The sequence below is a fragment of the Brachionichthys hirsutus genome, chromosome 1 (assembly GCF_040956055.1).
Source record: "Brachionichthys hirsutus isolate HB-005 chromosome 1, CSIRO-AGI_Bhir_v1, whole genome shotgun sequence".
Lineage (NCBI taxonomy): Eukaryota > Metazoa > Chordata > Actinopteri > Lophiiformes > Brachionichthyidae > Brachionichthys > Brachionichthys hirsutus.
The window spans coordinates 9,100,162-9,118,400 of NC_090897.1; the positions used below are offsets into that span (position 1 = coordinate 9,100,162).

General features: G+C 41.0%; 1 protein-coding gene across 1 annotated transcript; it reads right to left on the reverse strand.

Annotated features, from left to right (window-relative positions):
- Positions 1-8,579: 8,579 nt before the first annotated feature.
- gpib (glucose-6-phosphate isomerase b) lies at positions 8,580-14,852 on the reverse strand. The gene is made up of 18 exons (XM_068742009.1): positions 14,696-14,852; positions 14,457-14,547; positions 14,099-14,167; positions 13,762-13,881; positions 13,550-13,633; positions 13,277-13,423; positions 12,916-12,987; positions 12,787-12,831; positions 12,648-12,701; positions 11,986-12,046; positions 11,840-11,883; positions 11,568-11,720; positions 11,331-11,460; positions 11,119-11,195; positions 10,567-10,695; positions 10,258-10,333; positions 9,643-9,709; positions 8,580-8,996 (listed from the first exon to the last, which is right to left on the reverse strand). Exons 1-18 carry the CDS (start codon positions 14,812-14,814, stop codon positions 8,873-8,875), a joined length of 1,662 nt encoding a protein of 553 aa, XP_068598110.1. The 5' UTR covers positions 14,815-14,852; the 3' UTR covers positions 8,580-8,872.
- Between the last annotated feature and the right edge of the window lie 3,387 nt (positions 14,853-18,239).

The following is an 18,239-nucleotide window of genomic DNA, read 5'->3' on the forward strand; positions in this document are numbered from 1 at the left end:
GAGGGAGCAGGGCAGCAACCACGCCCCACCTCCTAACGCATCCAAGACACCTGCAGTGGTCAAAGAGGCATGCGCACCTTCAGCAATTCCAGGGAAGCCTCTGGGCAGAGGCCCCCCCGTCCTCACGTGGACGAACAGTGTGCAGCTCCTGCTGGGGGCCCTGCTGTTAAAAAGGGTCCCGTCATCCTCCTTATGTGGTCCTTTCCTCTCATTCCCTGGAGTGCCTAAACCCTGAAAGCCACCAGGCCGACTCGCCCAAAGGCCCCGGGTGACGTCCAACTTCCTGACCTCTGTTGTTCCTCAGAGGCAGGGATTTGGGGTTGGAGCTCTCCTTGCCTTCCTCCCTTCCGTTCTCTGATTTTCATTCCTGTGCTCGGGTGATGCGGTCATACCGCTAAGGCTTCATGGATGCCGTCACCTATAGCAGCACTGCTGGCCTGCCGGCGGGAAGGCCGAGGAGCGTGCCACTACATTCCAATCTTGGCTGGACCAGTCAGACCCCATTGTGGGCACGTTGTGCATCTCTATGTGCAGCTTCTAACACTTAAATAGAGTCCAGTAAACGGCTATGCAAAGTACACCCATCATCTCAACACAGGGCTGTGAGAAAAACAACGAATTAATTGTTGTCCATCCTGTACTGCCCTGGAGTAACAGATGCACTGCAGCGCCACGAACCCGAAGGATCAGCTGGCATTCCAGTTAGAAGTCTTAGACGACACCTCAAGAGACTCACAAGCAGTGTCTTAATGACAATGCTACGACAGAAAAAAATACATTTTAGATACACATAGATTGTCTTTTCTATTTGAATATATATTTTGCAAAAATGTTTTCCACACAAGATCATAGATGTAGATGGTCGCATTTGTTCTTCTTCTTGCGCTCACACAACAATCAGAAGTGAAACATGCTGACTGTTACACGGCCAGAAAGCTTCTGGAGTTTTAATGATTTCTCCCCCGGGACACAGATCCTCTTTCTCGCCTGTCGGTGGGTCACAGATCCACAGGCTCCAGGAGCAGACCTGATTCAAACAGTATTTGCCATCAATAATTTGATTCCTCTCTGAATACCAAATATTTAATGCTCAACTGAAGCTTTTGGCAATAAATGTTCCTCATAGATTGTGGCAAACACAAACAAAAATGTGGAAATTAAATTGATTTGTTTCTATTTAAAAGTGGTATATATATATTTTTGTTAAGGTTTTAATTACTAAAGAGTAAACTTCTTTTTTACTATTTAGCACAATTGGTTGACCTCTTCTGCACACTGCCTAAAATGAAACAGCAATTGTCGCCGTGCTTTTCAAGGTATTTTACACATATTTAGTTTTAACACATAGTATATCTTCATATCTCAAAGCTTGGCGAGAAATGTGTCTTCAAATATTGAATTTTGGCCCATTGATAGAACAGAAAGACACTAAGCAGTCATCATAGAAATCGGATATCCCCTCCTGGTCTGATGAACTCCAAACAGCTTTTCATGTTTTAAAATGAAGTATTATTATTCTCTGTCTATTTTAACAGGGAACTACATTTGCTAAGCAGCGGTATTATACCAGGGATAGAAACCGCCTCAGATATACTCTGTGCTCCAGGCACATGAACAGAGAGAGATAAGAACAATTCACTTTTACATATTTGTACTTCTGCACTATTTATAATTGGCTGTTAAAGAGTACTCGCAGGAACTTGTCAATGAGACATGTCATCTGGTGGCGGGCGTTTTTCTGTCGCTGCTCCTGCCTGACATTCAATGTGGCTTCTTGCTTCCTTTGGTACTCAAAAGAGGAATTAAAGAGCTGCAAATACCTTTTGCGCCAGGTCTGTTGAGGACACGGTGTCCTGGTATGTTTCCCAGATTGTCATATGAGCACGAAGAACACAGTGTATTACTATGAGGAACCTCCATGTGTCCGCATGCCTTAAGACAGAACAGGTGTGTGTGTGTGTGTGTGATGCTCTGCCGTTGTATATTAGGACGATGTCTTGAAAACCCAGAGTTGCTGGTCTCACCTGGGTTTTTAGGAAGTATCCCCTGTCTCCCTCGCTGAGCGTGTGTGTGTGTGTGTGTGTGTGTGGGCAGGTACTTGCTTATATGTGATGATTGAATGTATGAATGTGCAGAACAAAAACTAAAGGAAGCTCTGTGTCTCGGACAGACTCTTGACGCCCCGCTGGGTTACTGTCATACAGGAGTTTGAATGGATCTGCATTAAATACTGTAGACCCCTCCCCTTTAAGACTTTTTTTTTTTTTTGCATCTTCCACACATCAAGCAAAGATCTGAGCTGCTGCACGTGAATGCAGATGTGCTCCTTTCCCTTCTGAGCAGATTGTGTGTGTTTGTATGAGTGAGTGTGTGTGTGCATGCCAGTGGCAGGGCCATGGCACTTCTTCCTCGGTGTGTTTGCAGAGACGTGCAACACGATGACCGCTGCTCTTCCTGTTGAATCCAGTGGTTTGACGGCTGCGTTCGTTCGTCCCACACCCTTATGTTGGCATTAGCGTCTAATTCTTGATGTTTGTTTGGACTTCTGTGTGGTTCCACACTGGTGGGGGTGCACATGCACCTCTGTAATTGTTCCAGGAGCTGATGCATCCTCCTCCGAATGACTGATTCCACCTGACTGGTATTAAAAAACTCATCTGTTGTTCATGCTGTTTTACTTTACACACAGGTCTAAATGAATACTACTGAATGTTTCAAAGTAGACTGAAGCGGGGGCTAAATGTGGTTTCAGAGGAGGCTCTTTACCCGATGATGATGATGAGATTCATTTGAATGTAATGACTAGTGTTTGTTCTCGTCCTCGTCCATGTTGTATATTTCTAAAAGCAAAAAGGAAAGGACTGCATATGTGAGACGTTCCCCATGTCATATAACTGACCTCAGGTTTGTACAGGGGTTCTAGTAAATGATGTTCCCCATCCTTTAAATAATGTGACATGTTTGGACTTAATCAGCACAATATCAACCCCTGAGATCAGCGTTTATCCCCTTTCAAATATGTCTTTATTTACCTGTTTTAAAAATACTACTTCAGTTTCTATGTCATAGCACACGGCTAGTTACCCTGTACATAAAGAGGCTAGTTTTCGTTTTTATGTCAATATTCACTTGGAAGGAGAAGACTTTCTCTCATCCTACTGGTAGTTACTACAAGCACATCTTGACACCTGTCACCTATTTTTTGCTAAGTGTTTTGATTGCCTAGATGGTTCATTAAAAAAAGGAAACTAGATATATTTATCTAAACATGAAAAAAAAACTCTAAAGTTATTTAATGTATTAAAAAATCTGGACTTATCATTTAACTGTAGATAATCTGCTTTTTCAATAAAGTGGTTTTGTAGCTAACTGTGAAAAGTGTTTTTGGTCTTTTATTTGCCTGTTGATACGTATTTATATGTGAAACTGTATCATTAGTAACAATCTGCTTCATATGCATCCTATATCTAAAATGACAGCTGTGTAATTCATAACATATTTATTAAAAACAATGTTGAGGCTTATTTTCCTACTTATGGAGGCACAAATGTTTCCACAGATTTCAGAATGATCTGACTTGAATTTAGAGGTCAAAGGTCACTTGCAGCAATTTCAGGGATCTACTTCGGTGTTAGAAATGTGAGTGAAGCGCTGACATTTTATAAACTTCGTATTCTAACAGAATTTACATTCACAGACAAGAGCAACATCAGCAGATGATTCAAAAACATTTTGATAGTGATCTCATGGAAATGTTTTTCCCATAGCTGGGATAGTTTTTTTTTCAACAGGACATAAATTTCTGTCTCAGAATTTGTTCTGATTAATTTAATCTATCTTCCAGTAATTCTTAATTACTGGAAGATAGATTACCAAAAATGATGGTCCAGGGGGTCACTGAATTACGACTGGATCACTCTCTTGCTTTTCTCTGTCTTGTAGTATTGCATGCCTTTCAAAATTTACAGTCATATCTTGTCACGCTAATTTAATAGCATTTACTGACTGCCAACAGTCTGGAACAGCTTCATATTGTTGATATTATAGTGCAATAAATAAAGATTGTCAGTTAAATTCTATTATTTCAAATTCAGACATCCACTGGGAACTTTAAAAAAACCCTCCCACAAATCATTATTAGCGATTGTAAGTATGAGCGCTGTGTCTGCACGGTTTACAGATGGTAAAACGCAGCAGCCGCTCCCTCCTGGGATTCTGTCCAGCCAAATGACAACAGCATGCAATACCACTGCAATCCTGGCTTCTGGTGGTATCAACTTCTAACTAGAAAAAAAGTCAATAAAAGTATGACTTTAAATCATAATAATGTTCTCCATAAATCTTAATGGTAATAATAAATTCAGGGCCTATGTTTTGCTTTGTGATGTCATTTTGGAAGTTATTGCTACACTAACATGACTTTAAAGCCTTTGATGTCGCTCCATCCTTCAGGATGACATACACTTGTTTAATTTGTTAATGGGGTTGTTTGGGAAATGGAAAGTTAATAAATAGACTAGAATAAACTAGCTGCAGAAGAAGGCAGGCCACACCTTTGCCATCCTGTCACCAGCATCGTCGCCATATAAAATTTGAAACTAGAAAAGCAAGCATGCTCACCACCATCACCCTTTTGGTCTTGATTTCAAGTAGGGGAGGTGCAGCTGTGTTTTTAAGCCACTGCTACAGATAGTAGGAGACGTGGCTGTGTCCTGTGTGGGTGGGTGTACCTAAAAACGCTGCCTGTTAGCTGAACAGTGGTGTTCAGTGTGAGGAGCTCGCTGGTATTGGTTGTCAGCTCCATGAGTTGGGGCACAAAGCACCCTTTATGAACATGAGGGTTCCACCCTGTGAGTCAGGGAGTGTGCGTGTGTGTGTGTGTGTGTGTGTGTGTCTGCAGAGGTAGCAGTGCCTCAGGAGGCTGTGAGGTGGGCTCTGTTACACAGCACAAAAGAACACCTTCCCTCTGGAGAGTCCAGGTCCCTCCACCGCAAAGAAACGAGTGGAAATATTCTTGCCTCACTGAATCTTTGCCGACTGCACTTTGTCCCCGTGCTGCGACAAAAATGTTAGCCTCTTGTTTGCTATCCTTGTGAGGCATTCACTATGAAAGATTCCACATCACAGAAAAAGTCACAACAATGTTGCTGTAACTCATTCAATAAAAAAAGCCATTACATTTACTGCCCTAATGTGTGTGTGTGTGTGTGTGTGTGTGTGTGTGTGTGTGTGTGTGTGTGTGTGTGTTTGAGGGATTGATAAAACATTTGTTTTAAATATTTAATGTGTTTAGGGCTCTGTGCTGTTGAAACCAGAAAGAAATGACAGAGTGTTTTCCTCCGCCATTATCAGTGTCTCTAAACCTCAACTTTAAATTGCATGCGGTAAAGGCAGACACAAAAGGAGGTGTAGTTAGGGTGTCATTTCCTTGTCATGGAGGATCTGAATGAATGAATGAATCTATGGAGATAAATCCTAAGATTAGCAGGATCCAGTGTTTTTGGCTCTTGCCCTTGTTCTGGACAGAAAACGTGATTTTCTCCACCTCTGCCACTTTTCCACAGAACAGCTTCAGACAACTGCAAAAGTTAAACAAGTTCACGTTGCCTGCTTGGCATAAATATTTCATGATAATTGGGAAAAGCCATGTTAAAAAAATGTGAAGTTGAAACCGTGTCTGTCACTGTGAGCATTCTGATATTCAGCATCACAAGTAGACCCACAGAGGTTGGAATCCGTGTGGGAGTTGGTTTTCTTTTTTTTTTACATTTCACATTGAGATGCTGCTTTCAAGAAAGACGGTGAAGACAAAAAACAATCTCGCAAGGGCTACACAGTTTTCAAAAACCCACACAGATAACCACATTACAGGCCTTTAGGCGTTTTGGGAGGACAAACAAGCCCAGCTGTCTGGTAGACGTGAACTGCTCCATGAAACCTGACGGTTCTGACCAGGCAGAAACATGTCTGCAAATATTTTCACGTGATATTTTATAACAAAACTCAAAATGCAATCTTTTTCACTCTCACATCTTAGGAGATGTGAGCGACACTGCTGAAATTTTCCTTTCACACAAAAAACCTTAGATCCATTTTTTTGTATGTTTAGGTTTCCACATGGACCCTCCACAGCTGATGAGGATCTGGAGAAGCTTTTTGGGAAGAGATGAAAAGCCTGAAGCCTCATGGGACTACTTCTGGCTTTTCCGATGCTGCAGCATGGAGAGCTCTGCCCACGCACTAATGCTAATCTTTATTTAACTCTACTGGTCATGGGAAAATAAACTGGGTAGCTATTTATTTTATTTTTGGCCTCAAGAATATTTATGTCACTCCTGTAAATCACTACTGACTGAGAATTATTAAGTACTCTGTTTTGTGTGGGTAGGGGGGAGACAGGGGAGATGTTCATCATAACAGAATATATTCATTGAAAGGTTCTGGGGTGGTTTTTGGGGGTACCCGCAGTCGAGGGCAGTTAAATTCAAGCACATTAAAAACATTCCAGTGTTTAAATGAGAAGGCTGGTTGCAGACCTACAGGCCTCTTTGACCCTGGGAGGCCAAGTTTTCAAACTTGTTTACATGTGAGGAGGCTGACCCTCAAACTGCCCCCCAGCGCTGTCTCATGATGGATGGAGAACTTTCCTCTGAGAAGATGTTCAACTCCACTGCAGCATGAGAGCCCCGGAGGGTGTAGTTAGTCACCTCAGAGGAATCCCAAACCGCGCTTCGGCCTTTTATTTGACACCGCCATGAACTTGAGACAGTTGAATGTGGCAAGGGGTGATGTCACCATGACAACCACCGCACTAGGGCAAGTTGCGACCCTGAGCGGGGCCAGGAGGGCAGTGCTTTAACAGGCAGGAGAGGGAAAAAAATGACTGACAGACTCAACCAATAAAGCATGGAATGGAATGTGAGGTTATGCAGCAGCTATTGTTCAACAAACATCTCAGGAACGCACACAGAACCTCTTTCATCCCGTCACGCTGGTATTTGATTCTGCCCTCTGCTGAACTCAGGCTGAGTCGCATCACTTACTGTCCTCATGCTGACGAGCTGCTTGCTCATTTCAGCCTCAAGCCTTCTCAAGCAGAATGAGTGAGGGATTCCATGTATGTCTGCATCCATGAGCGACCTGAGTCTCTGCATTAAATGTTTTCATTCAGAAATGTGATGTATGGTGTGGCTTGATGGGGGGAAAAAAAGGAAGTTACAATCATGTATTTTTTATCTGAAGAAAATGAAGAGGTTTCTGTTGATAATTTTCCACAGCCTGGCAACGAGGAACGGTTTTCTATCCTTTGTCAAACTCACTTTATACTGTATCATTTTGCAGCTGGAAATGAAAGGGACAAGTTTTATTTGAAGGAAAGTATGGTTGCCTGGCAACAGCATGGAATATCCAGCAGTGTCTGGGGTCTAGGATATTCTTAAACTTTCTGTTTGTCTTCATGCACACCCTGTAATTATACCAAGTGTGAGGAGTGAAACATAGCTGATCTTTTAATGAATATAATCTCATGATTATGTGTAACATGTCTCATGTCATTATTATACACGATTGCATGTGTGCTAGGGAAATCAGAGACACATTTTTGCACGCAATACTGAGAAAGTATGCAGAATTAAAGCTTGATGCCATGAAGATCAAGTATCAGTGAGGACTGGCTTTCCAGATAGTGTTTTGTGCTGTTGGTTGTTTTTCTTTCTAAATGGATGACGCTGTCCTGGGATTTGTGGGGAGGAAGAGTTTAGATGCACTGACCTTTGACCTTTTGTTCCACTGAATAAATGCACTGAATAAATGGTACATTACTGGAAGGATCATTTGCTCCCATTGAATGAAACTGGCACACTGATGCCATCTAGTGACGCGTCACTCAAACAAGCTGACAAGAAACAGTCATTTGTACATCAGAATATATGGAATTGTACCTGTTTTAATCTGTTCATTTTAATCCTCTTGATATCAAAACTGTTTGCAGGATAGCAGTCATCAGTGTGTTGCTCTGTCCAGCCATCTGTTCATGATAAAGTGTTTCTTTAGCTGGATACTGTAAATGCTAGCTTCACACACATATTAATCATAATGAATTTTCACATTTTGAAGTTTCAAAAGATTTTACTTTTTTTTAGTTTCCATTTGAACATTATTTTTAAGGTTTATAATTAATAATATAAGAGTCTGCATCTTGTTCAGAGTATAACTGTAGCTTCATCAGCCCACATGCATATTGACCACATTGGGCAGTTTTTGATATCAAGAATTTTCTACTACTTTTGTTTTGTGTGGTTTCCATTGAAACATGTTGTTTTAATTGTTTTTTTTGATCTCACAAAGATATATTTACTTCATCAATATTTTAAAACAATCACGATAGGGAGATTTTCCTTTTACTATTTTGATATTTTTAATATTTTATGTGGAAAGGTGAGTTAATGTGGAACATAGTTCACATCCAAAATAGTCTACACTTCTCTTTGGAATGGAGTCCATGTCATATACTGATGCATTTTTTAACAGTGTTTTTGGTGATGATGGGGGTGGGGATGGGGTATCATTGAAAAAAGACATTTATTATATTTTCATATTTATTTATTCCAGAAACTGTTCTTGTGATGTGAAAAGCAGTAAAAGCATGTTTCATTTTGCCTCCCACGGCACTCTAATACAAAAAAGATTTTTCCTTCACAGCGATAAACTAATGTAGAAGCGACAGTACAGGGAGTCTCGATATTTGTAAGGAGACTACAAACATCCTTCGGCGTGGAAGTGACCAGCTGCGTCTGCGGGTCTCCTTGCTCTTGCAGTTCATGACCTAATGAGACGGATCATGATGTGATGCCTTTTCTTGTTGTAATTCAACTCATGCAAAGTTCTTCTTGAGGAAGTTTATGAGTCCGTTGGTGGACGAGTCATGAGAGTGGACTTCTGCAGCGTCTGCGAGCTCAGGTTCGATCTTCTTTGCGAGTTGCTTGCCCAGTTCGACTCTAGTCATGCAGAGGGAAGAGACAGCAGAGCGCTGTGAGTTCAGCATGCAGATACTTGAAGCACATACCAAAGGTTTTCATCTGCTCTTGCCACATGAGCAGTGTGAGCTTGCTATTTATGTCCCAGTATTTTCAAAAAGCTCATTTACAGATGTCTTCAGACTTGAAAGAGTTCATGCATAAAATAGAAGATGAAATTTCCGGGATTCTTTTTTCAACAGTCCTTACACAATCTGAAAAATGTCACCAATACTTTAATTAACACCAATCCCATCCAGGCATCCTTTATTTCCCTGAAATTATCATAAATAATGTCATAAATATATTTTACATGTGTGTGTGCATGCTCAAAAGTTAAATATTCAAAAGTAAGATTCTATACATCATTCAACAGTCATTCTTTTCAGGTGACTAAGTTTTACTTCACATTTCTATCTCCAAATTGAGCCTGACACATTTAGCATTTCTGGGAAATTTGGAAACTTCATTTGGATCTGAAATTACGTTATGTGGGCTTAAATAAATCTTGGCTGCGTAACCAAATGATGACTGGTTGCTGCTTAAAAAGTGTTAAGGAAATGTGAATGGCACAAAACTACACTGTTATTAGCTGTATGCATATATTATGTTTTGTAAACTGTCTCACCCCCACTGGTCAAAACTGTTGATCTCCCACATCACCCCCTGGATGAAGATCTTGTGCTCATACATCGCTGTGAAATAAGACAAAGTAAGGCTGAACACATACAAAAAGAAAATTGTACATAACACAACCCAACTTCCAGCAGACTGCTGGTTGCTATGCAACAGTGTTCCTGATTAAACCACATCTGTACGTTTTTAGAATTGTGTTTTTTTTCTTAAAGTTATGTCTTATAGTCTAATTAGTAGTCATATCAGATGTTACGGTACACAGTTGAGGAATGTAACGCACAGAGATAAGGACATAATTATCTTTTAATGTGTGCTTTAAATAGAGGTGAAGACACGCTGATAAACATGTGAGATGATTTTTTTTCAAATCAACTTGCGGGGAAAAAAGAAATCAGTAGAATAAAACTGGCGTGGCATAAACAATAAGTCACAAAGAGAAATAGAGGCTGGAATTGTTTCAGACATTCAAGCAATTAAAACAAAATCACTCACTGTTAGACTTTTTCCAAACTATCCATAGAATCTAAACAAAACTACGACTAACACACTATCATTTTATTTAAGGTGAGGATCTGCACGTGTATAAGGACACGCCGCTGACACTCACCTATGAGTGCTCCGAGAGTGTGTGGGGACAGCTTATTGAAGATGATTGAGTTGGTTGGCCTGTTCCCTGGGAATACCTGTCAAACAGGGGGGGAGACATGTAACCCATATGAATCACTGTGTGCACGGCTTCAAACAGCCTTCAAAAGGTTTGGATCTTTGTGTTGGACAATGTCACTGGGGGGAGGGGGTGGGGGGAACCCTAATATTTGACTGTAGTCAGATAATTTAAAGTTTTAAATTGAGGTTTAAGTTTAAGCATCGTTATAAATCTCTTTCTTTACCACAGTCAATCTTTGTTCCCACTTACTTTATGTGGCAGGATTTTCTCCAGGGCCTCTCCGCTCAGTCCGCTGGCCTCAAGCTCCTTCTTGGCCTCCTCTGTGGTCTTACCTTTCATCAGGGCTTCTGTCTGGGCCAAGAAGTTGGCAAAGAGGATCTATATCCACATAAAACAAGGTCACCCAACTTACAGATACAGTGTATATCGCAGATGCCCGTAGTTTTCATGTTACCAATAGGTGTATATATATCCATAGCACACCTTTTCACAAAGCTGAACTGTGAATTTCCTCATTATTTAGCGGATCACATATTCATCTGCATATGGCTGCAAAAGGGCAAGAGCTCTGTAGAGGTCGGATTGACATCAAGGTTCAGGTTTTTTTTTTACTTCTGCTGGACAAATATGTGATCGTGAAGGACAATCTCTGAAATGCTGTATATATATATATATATATATATTTAAGGTTTCCTGGGTGTTTAATATTTTTGGTAACTGCACACTGCTGCAGATGTTTTTTGGATCATTATTTCATAAGCGTGTTTCAAATGAGTCCTGAGTCCTCTAATGCAGCGATACCTTGTGGTGCAGGTTGTCCCTGATGGGATGTTGTGACTGAGCTGGAATCAGGAAATCACAGGGCACCATGCGCGTTCCTGGACAAAGTCGGTCGGGATTAATGACACAAGTTACCCAGCTAGCCAGCTAGACAAATACAAATGGGACAATAAGCCCCGACACACTGACTCGTGTAAATGTCTCTGCTGTGGAATGATCTTGATTGATGCTACCTTGATGGATGAGCTGGTAGAAGGCGTGCTGTCCATTGGTTCCTGGCTCTCCCCACACGATTGGCCCGGTGTGGTAGTTTACTCGTGCTCCCTGATTAGTGATGTACTTTCCATTTGACTCCATGTCACCCTTAATAAAGAACATATTCCTATTGAAGCATTCTTTTTAGTGGATTTATAGAATTCTGACTCTGTTTCTATCGCCGTGTTAAGTCTAGTCTGACAGACAGGTCTAACCTGTTGGAAGTAGGCAGCAAAGCGGTGCATGTACTGGTCATAGGGTAACATGGCATGGCTCTCACTGTGGAAGAAGTTGATGTACCAGATGCCCAGCAGAGCCAACAGAACAGGAGCGTTCTTATCCAGAGGAGCAGTGCGAAAGTGGTTGTCCTGCAGCAGATAGAGGGATGCTCTATTATGTCCAATGCTTTCTGCACCGCCCGCTCAGGTTGGCTGATATGTGTGAATATGTTCTACAGGTGGAAAACAGAAAGTAAAAAGTACCTTACCATCCAATGAGCTCCTGAAAGAAGCTTTTCAAAGTTGTCAAAGCCTGATGAAAAGAGGAAGTTCGGCAGAAACATGAATTGATTGAACAAAACGTTGATTTTAAGTTGGTTTCATGTGGCTGCAAAAACAATACAATTTTACACACCAATATGCAAGGCAATGGACATCCCAATAGCAGACCACAGGGAGAAACGTCCACCTACCCACTAGAAGAAAAGACACTCTGTAAATATATCCATACCTTGTCCAAAAATCCTCATGAAGTTTTGATGAAAGAGAAGCATGTTGTGCTCACAGTAGAGGATACACATTTTTGTAATGAACTTCTGTTTATGCAGAACATACAGGATATCTGCATCTCTAATGAGCATTAACAAGATTAAAACATTGTAGTTGGCCCTTTGTAATTTCAATTGTAATATTTAGCAAAACCCCCCTGTCAAGTTTGTCAAGTCTTTCTGCTCTCTTAGAGATTTTAAAAAAAACTAAATATCTTTCTTTTTTTTTTTTTTTTTACATAAATGCCATATTGAACCTTCTCTCAATTAAATATCAACAATGTGGCTAAATGTGTCTTTCTGACCTTTGGTGCACCCAGCCTTTACAGTGACCTCTGCAAGAGAAGGTCGCTACCAATAATAACCGAGTCTGAAAAGAGAGGCTTCTGATTACCCAGCAGCAGCTGCTGAGTGTTCGTCCCACCTACTTCACAGGTCAAAAGCCCTGCTTATTTATAGCTGCTGCCCGTTGCCCCGTCACAGTCTGTTGGTGAATACAGGACCTGCAGTCTGCTTAGAGAGGACTCACATCCCAGAACTCAAACATGTTCTCTGTGTCGATGCCGAAGTCCGTCACTTTAGGCTGAAGGGGAGGCAGAAAAGTTAGCGTCAGATATTTCGAGAGGCAGTTCTTGATTCTAACCTGGGAAAAGGGATTTGTGACTTACTCCATTAGTGGAAAGGGCCACAAAGTGCTTGGCAACAGCAGTTTTCTATGGGAAGATACACAGGATACGGATGGAGAATATCGACAAACGGGCAAACGCTGCTGCTGAATGAGGCGGCCGCATACTCACATCCTTGGCATGTTCGAGGAACCATGCTTTGGCAGACTCGGCGTTGGTTATGGTCTCTTGGGTGGTGAATGTCTTTAATTAGAATATTAGATTGGCCAAATAAGTAATAATCAGATCTCCACATATAATGCCTACACAAGAAGAACTAGAGTGTTCCATTAAAAAATGACACACCAGCAGATACCGACACAATCTGTCTGCCTGCTTTAAGATGTTTAATACTTAATATAAGGCAAGGATTCTCCTGAATGAGTTCACAAACTGTTGTCGATCTTTTAGCTGTTGCTGCTCTTTGCATGCTACTTATGCTAAGGCTGATAAGCAATTATCCAGACATGAATGCCAATCCAGGAGAGATTACCTTGGATGCAACGATGAAGAGGGTCGTCTCAGCGTTCAGCTGAGCCAGGGTTTTGACGATGTGAGTTCCATCGATATTTGACACAAACCACACTCGTGGCCCGCCCTTTGAGTACGGCTTAAGTGCCTCAGTCACCATCAATGGCCCCTGGATATCAAGAGAATTCAACAAAGAATTTCAAATCAATCTGTGGCTGCACTGAGTGTCGCATGGCTTATTGAAAATTTCAATGAAATACATCAACAAGGCATCTTTTCCATAAATTACACTCACAAGGTCAGATCCTCCGATGCCAATATTGACAACATCTGTGATGGCTTTTCCCGTGAAGCCCTTCCACTCACCGCTGCGAACTCTCTGCAAAAGATAAGCACAATCATAATAAACACTGAGTGGATTTCTCGACTGAATACAGCAATGGGAGACATGGGAAGGACTATTGAACTGTTCCTGGGCAGCGTGTGATTGATAATCTTTGTGCTCACCTGACAAAAGCCCTTCATCTTCTCTAGAACCTTATTTACATCTGGCATCACATCCTTGCCCTCCACCATGATGGGAGTGTTGGACCGATTCCTTAGAGCCACATGGAGCACAGCTCGGCCCTAGATAAACACAACACGGGCAGACACAAATTCAGAGACTCACATTGTGGTATTGATCAAGGGTTTTTCCAATTTCCATTGCATTCATTGTTATTCTCTAACAAGCCAAAAAAGAAGTTTAGGTGGAAGAACCATTTTGTCACATGTAAATGCGCTGTCAAGGAATAAACACAGGAGTATGTCAAGCAACTGCTGGCATTTAGTCCGCAATGAGCACCTCAGTGAAGTTGATCTTCTCTCCAGTGAACATCTTGTCTCTGGCAGCTTCAATGTCTCGTGACTTGGCCTGCAGAAGACAACAAATGCAGGTTAATGACAGCGGTATCATTTAATGGGTAAAAAATTAAATGGCTATAAAAGTCAATCCCACAGCAAACAATGCATTTATACTGTGTGTATATTTTCCTCTTATATATATATATATCAGATGAATAGAATCTCACTGCAGCAACAATAATATTTCCATCTCAGTGTTGCATACATGAGCTTTTCAAATTGTATTATTCGGGAGATAATAAGCCAATCGACACAATAATTTTAAACGGAACCAATAATCAATATAGAAATTAATTTACCAGATCAAGCAACATCTTCATGACTTCAGCAGTGATGAGATTCTTTGAGTAATCCAGAAGAATGTCTCCATCCTCAGTTTTAAGTATTAGACTGTGAGAAAGGCATCAATGAATGTACAGCAATGATTTTGCTATTTTCTGTGTATGTTATATAACTAACGGAATTATCCTGTTTTTGATGGGTGGTTTGACATCTAGCCTTTAATATTATGATATTATGTTTTTGGAAAGCTCTGTACCTGAACTTGTTGAATCTCTCCTTGTCATCATTAAACATATGCCTCATGTTGAGGTTGAGGGCGTGGGCTGTGAACCAGTCCTGCAGCTTGTGGAAGTTGGGGTCTTGTGTGAGTCCCATGATGTCCAGAAGGGCTTGCTGTGCTCCGCTGTGTGCAGCTACTAAGGCGGAGTGGGCCATAGTGGGTGAGAGGCAATGCTTTTAGAAGGGTCCGGTCCAGTTCCAAACTAGCTCCTCCTACATATCCCCACCACACCCCCACGGTATTGCAGTGCACGTTGAATGTCATGGGTACAGCAAGGCAGTGACATGAAGTTCAATGTTGTTGTTTTAATAGGTAACATTACCACTGTTGTTCTGAAATAAGACATGACATGTGTACTCTGGGAATAGTCAATTCACAATAAATTACCACTTACATTATAGACAAAAATACACTTAAATTGAAAATATTATAGGTGTGTTGGGATTTTCCTTTATTGTTGTTGCAATAATGCAGTGTTTTAGAAGTTATGCTTGTTGAAAATACAGAAAAACAGAATTAAAAAGTTTGTCAGTTCTGTTTTAACTAATAATTTCATTAAAATACATTCTATTTTTATAGATTCTTTTGTCTGAGCAATTCCCTTTTATCCCATAGAGATTTGAACCTTCTTCAGTTTTGCCATGATCTGAATCCGGCAGTAAAGACCAAAATCATTCCTCCATTGCAGTCACTAAAAGGAAGCTTGAAATGTATTTAAAAATCGACAAATAAGGTGCGGCACGCATTATAAAATATTTTGTGGACTTGATCTCCCCCCAGTGACCATTTTCAAAAGTATGCATTACGAGATGTAATATTCTTTTTGAAACATTAGAGGGCGAGAAAGGCTAAATCTGTAGTTTAAACAAATCACAATTTTTCGTTATACAGTATATGAAGTCTAAACAACGGACAACGTATAGACTTGTAGGCTCGTCATATTATAAGCTTTCATTTTGAGAAACTTTGTTTTTTTATATTTTAAAAGTGATTTAAAAATAAATATTTTTTCACTTCTAGTTAAATTACCATATTTCCTTATTGTACTAATGCTAAAAATAATTATTACATGATGCACAGTCCAATATTTAATTCAAGTGAAAATTATTTGACACCTTGCTTTGTATTGCATATTATAAATCACTTAAATTAGTAATTGCATCAATCAAAAACTGAAAACTACAAGTGGAAATCACATTGAAGAATATCAAAACGCAGCAAATCTTATCTTGTGTCTATCATATCAAGTGTCTGTAGTTCCATTTCTCGGTCAAGACAAGACATGACACAATTCTATGCCGTGCTTTTATTCTGAAGACTCAAAATCTCTCTGTCACGGTTTTATTGTGAATGCTTTACCGGAAGTGCTAGCTTGTCTTGACGCGACCTTAACAGCGGTTCCACAGACAGGCGATCCGCTGTCAGGAGGGTGGATGCCCGGAGCTGGTGAGCGGCGTGCTGATTAACTTAACGTTTATAACGCGTTCAGCTGTTTCGCTGAAGCGGTTTGGTTGCGTCGTCACTGACTGTGGTTAGCATGCACTTGGGCGCTTACATTAGCTTGTGCTTCGTAGTAGCGCTTTACAATCGTGCCGCAGAGTGCTAGCTGTGCAGCTAAGGTTAGCTCGCCTAGCAAATGTAGCTAGCCAGCCAGCTCAGAAACACCTCAAACCTTTGAAACGTTGGTGTGTCCATTATCGGACGTTCCGCTTCGAAATCCTTTACGGCGTAAACTGTTTATTATTTCAGGGGATACAATTCGTGTGATGTTTTTTTTTTTGCGTAAATATGCAATGTTTATATTTTGTTTCACTGAGCCAGTTTTCTGTCTGCTCGGGCGAAGCGCGTCCACCGGACGGTGTCGGGTATTTCTGTGTCCATTGCCGCTGGCTCGGGATCTGTGGGCGACGCTTCACATTTTCCGTGTCTTTGCAGCACATAAGTCGTGACGGAGCAGAACGAGCTTCATCGTTAGCGGGGACCTGGCTGGACTGCTGCGTAACAGACTTTGGGCGTTCTTGGTTGTAAAGCTGCGCTGCGCTCTCGGTGATCGCCCATTGCGCAAAATGGAATGCAGTGGCAAGTTAACATCAGACACACTGAGGCGTGTGTTACTGCTCGTGTGTGTCAGATTAACCATTGATAGTCTTTATGGAGTGCGCTAGCGTGCTCGCTGGCGTGCACTGTGTCGCTCTTTTCTAATGTTCAGTATGTACAGAAAAAAAAAAAAACTTCATTTGGGGCGTCAAAGTCCGTCTTCATCGATAGCTACGACGCAGCGTTCCGATGACTTGGGCCATGTCATCCGGAGTTTCGGCGAAACCGGCTAACTGCGGGAGGCTTTGCGGGATTCTGTTGCACCTCCCTGCTAGATAATAATAATAAGGTTTAAAATCATACCAAGCTAGCTGTCTGTCTCATTAAATGTAGAGTGTACACTGAAAAACAACGTCCGATGGTTGCGTTAAAATGTATAACTACATGTTTGGATTATGCACCGGAATATATAAGAGCTGCTTCTTTAGATCTGATCTTCGTGTATGAGCACTGATCTACGCAGCCTCAGTGACTGACTTGGGAGATGTATGGAGGTGCGTTAATAATTGGTTGATTGGCTGGTCATTGGACATGCTTGTAGAGAAAAAGAAGATTGCTCAAAAGCAGAGTCGGGGGTCGAGGCTGTTATTTTAGGCTGTGAGGGGAACCCCTTAGAATTACCTTACTATGTGAAAATCAGCTCAGAGTTTACGTTTTTATTATTTGCATGCTCTTAGTTTTCATGGACACAATCCTGGTTCACATCTGCTGCGGCTCTGTCACTGTGGAAATACGACGCGCTTTGCTCTGCAAATTCCTGTCTGTTTAGACTCATTCTTTTCAATAGCTTATTCAATTGTGCGCTTGAATAGTCATCAGAGTTTTTGGACTAGTTATGAGGGCTCGGATTGTTCCTAATGTTTTCTTGTTTTTGTCAGTTTGTCAGCCTAAAATATGACCCAGGAGCAACACGCCTTTTGTTTTTAATGCTGAATCCGGATGCATTTGTGAGGAAGTCAACATACAGTCACAAGATTTCTGTTTGCACTTTCTTCAGGCGAAGAATAGTCATGGGTGTGCTTTGCTGGATCTGTCTACAGAACTTAATGTTTATTTTAGTAAAGACACATTCTGGTGTTTCTCTTGGTACATATACTATACACAGTTATATTATACAGATGACAGAGACAATATCTCCTGGGGCAAGAGCCAGAGACCCCGGCTATGGCATGGGAACCTGAGAAATCTAACAGTTTATGTATTGATTTTACCTTCCTTTCTGAGACCTGACAATTTCATAAAGTTTGTTCTATTTATTACTTTTTTAAAGTAACTTTTGTAGGTAACTTCCCGTGGGCGACACAATTTTTATAACAATATAAAACACTTATCCATAGCTTTGGTTTTACTTATACTATGTCAGGGATATTTTTATTTTTACCAAAGACCACCGCAAGACTCAAATGTGTAGTTTGGTAGCAAC

Bases quoted from the DNA above. Each gene is read 5' to 3' on its own strand.
- gpib (XM_068742009.1), bottom strand. From the start codon at position 14,814: ATGGGACTCACACAAGACCCCAACTTCCACAAGCTGCAGGACTGGTTC. The intron at 13,634-13,761 runs GTGAGCACAAAG...TATCTTTTGCAG, and splicing joins AGATGAAGGGCTTTTGTCAG to AGAGTTCGCAGCGGTGAGTG. The intron at 13,424-13,549 runs GTGAGTGTAATT...CTTGATATCCAG, and splicing joins GCATCGGAGGATCTGACCTT to GGGCCATTGATGGTGACTGA.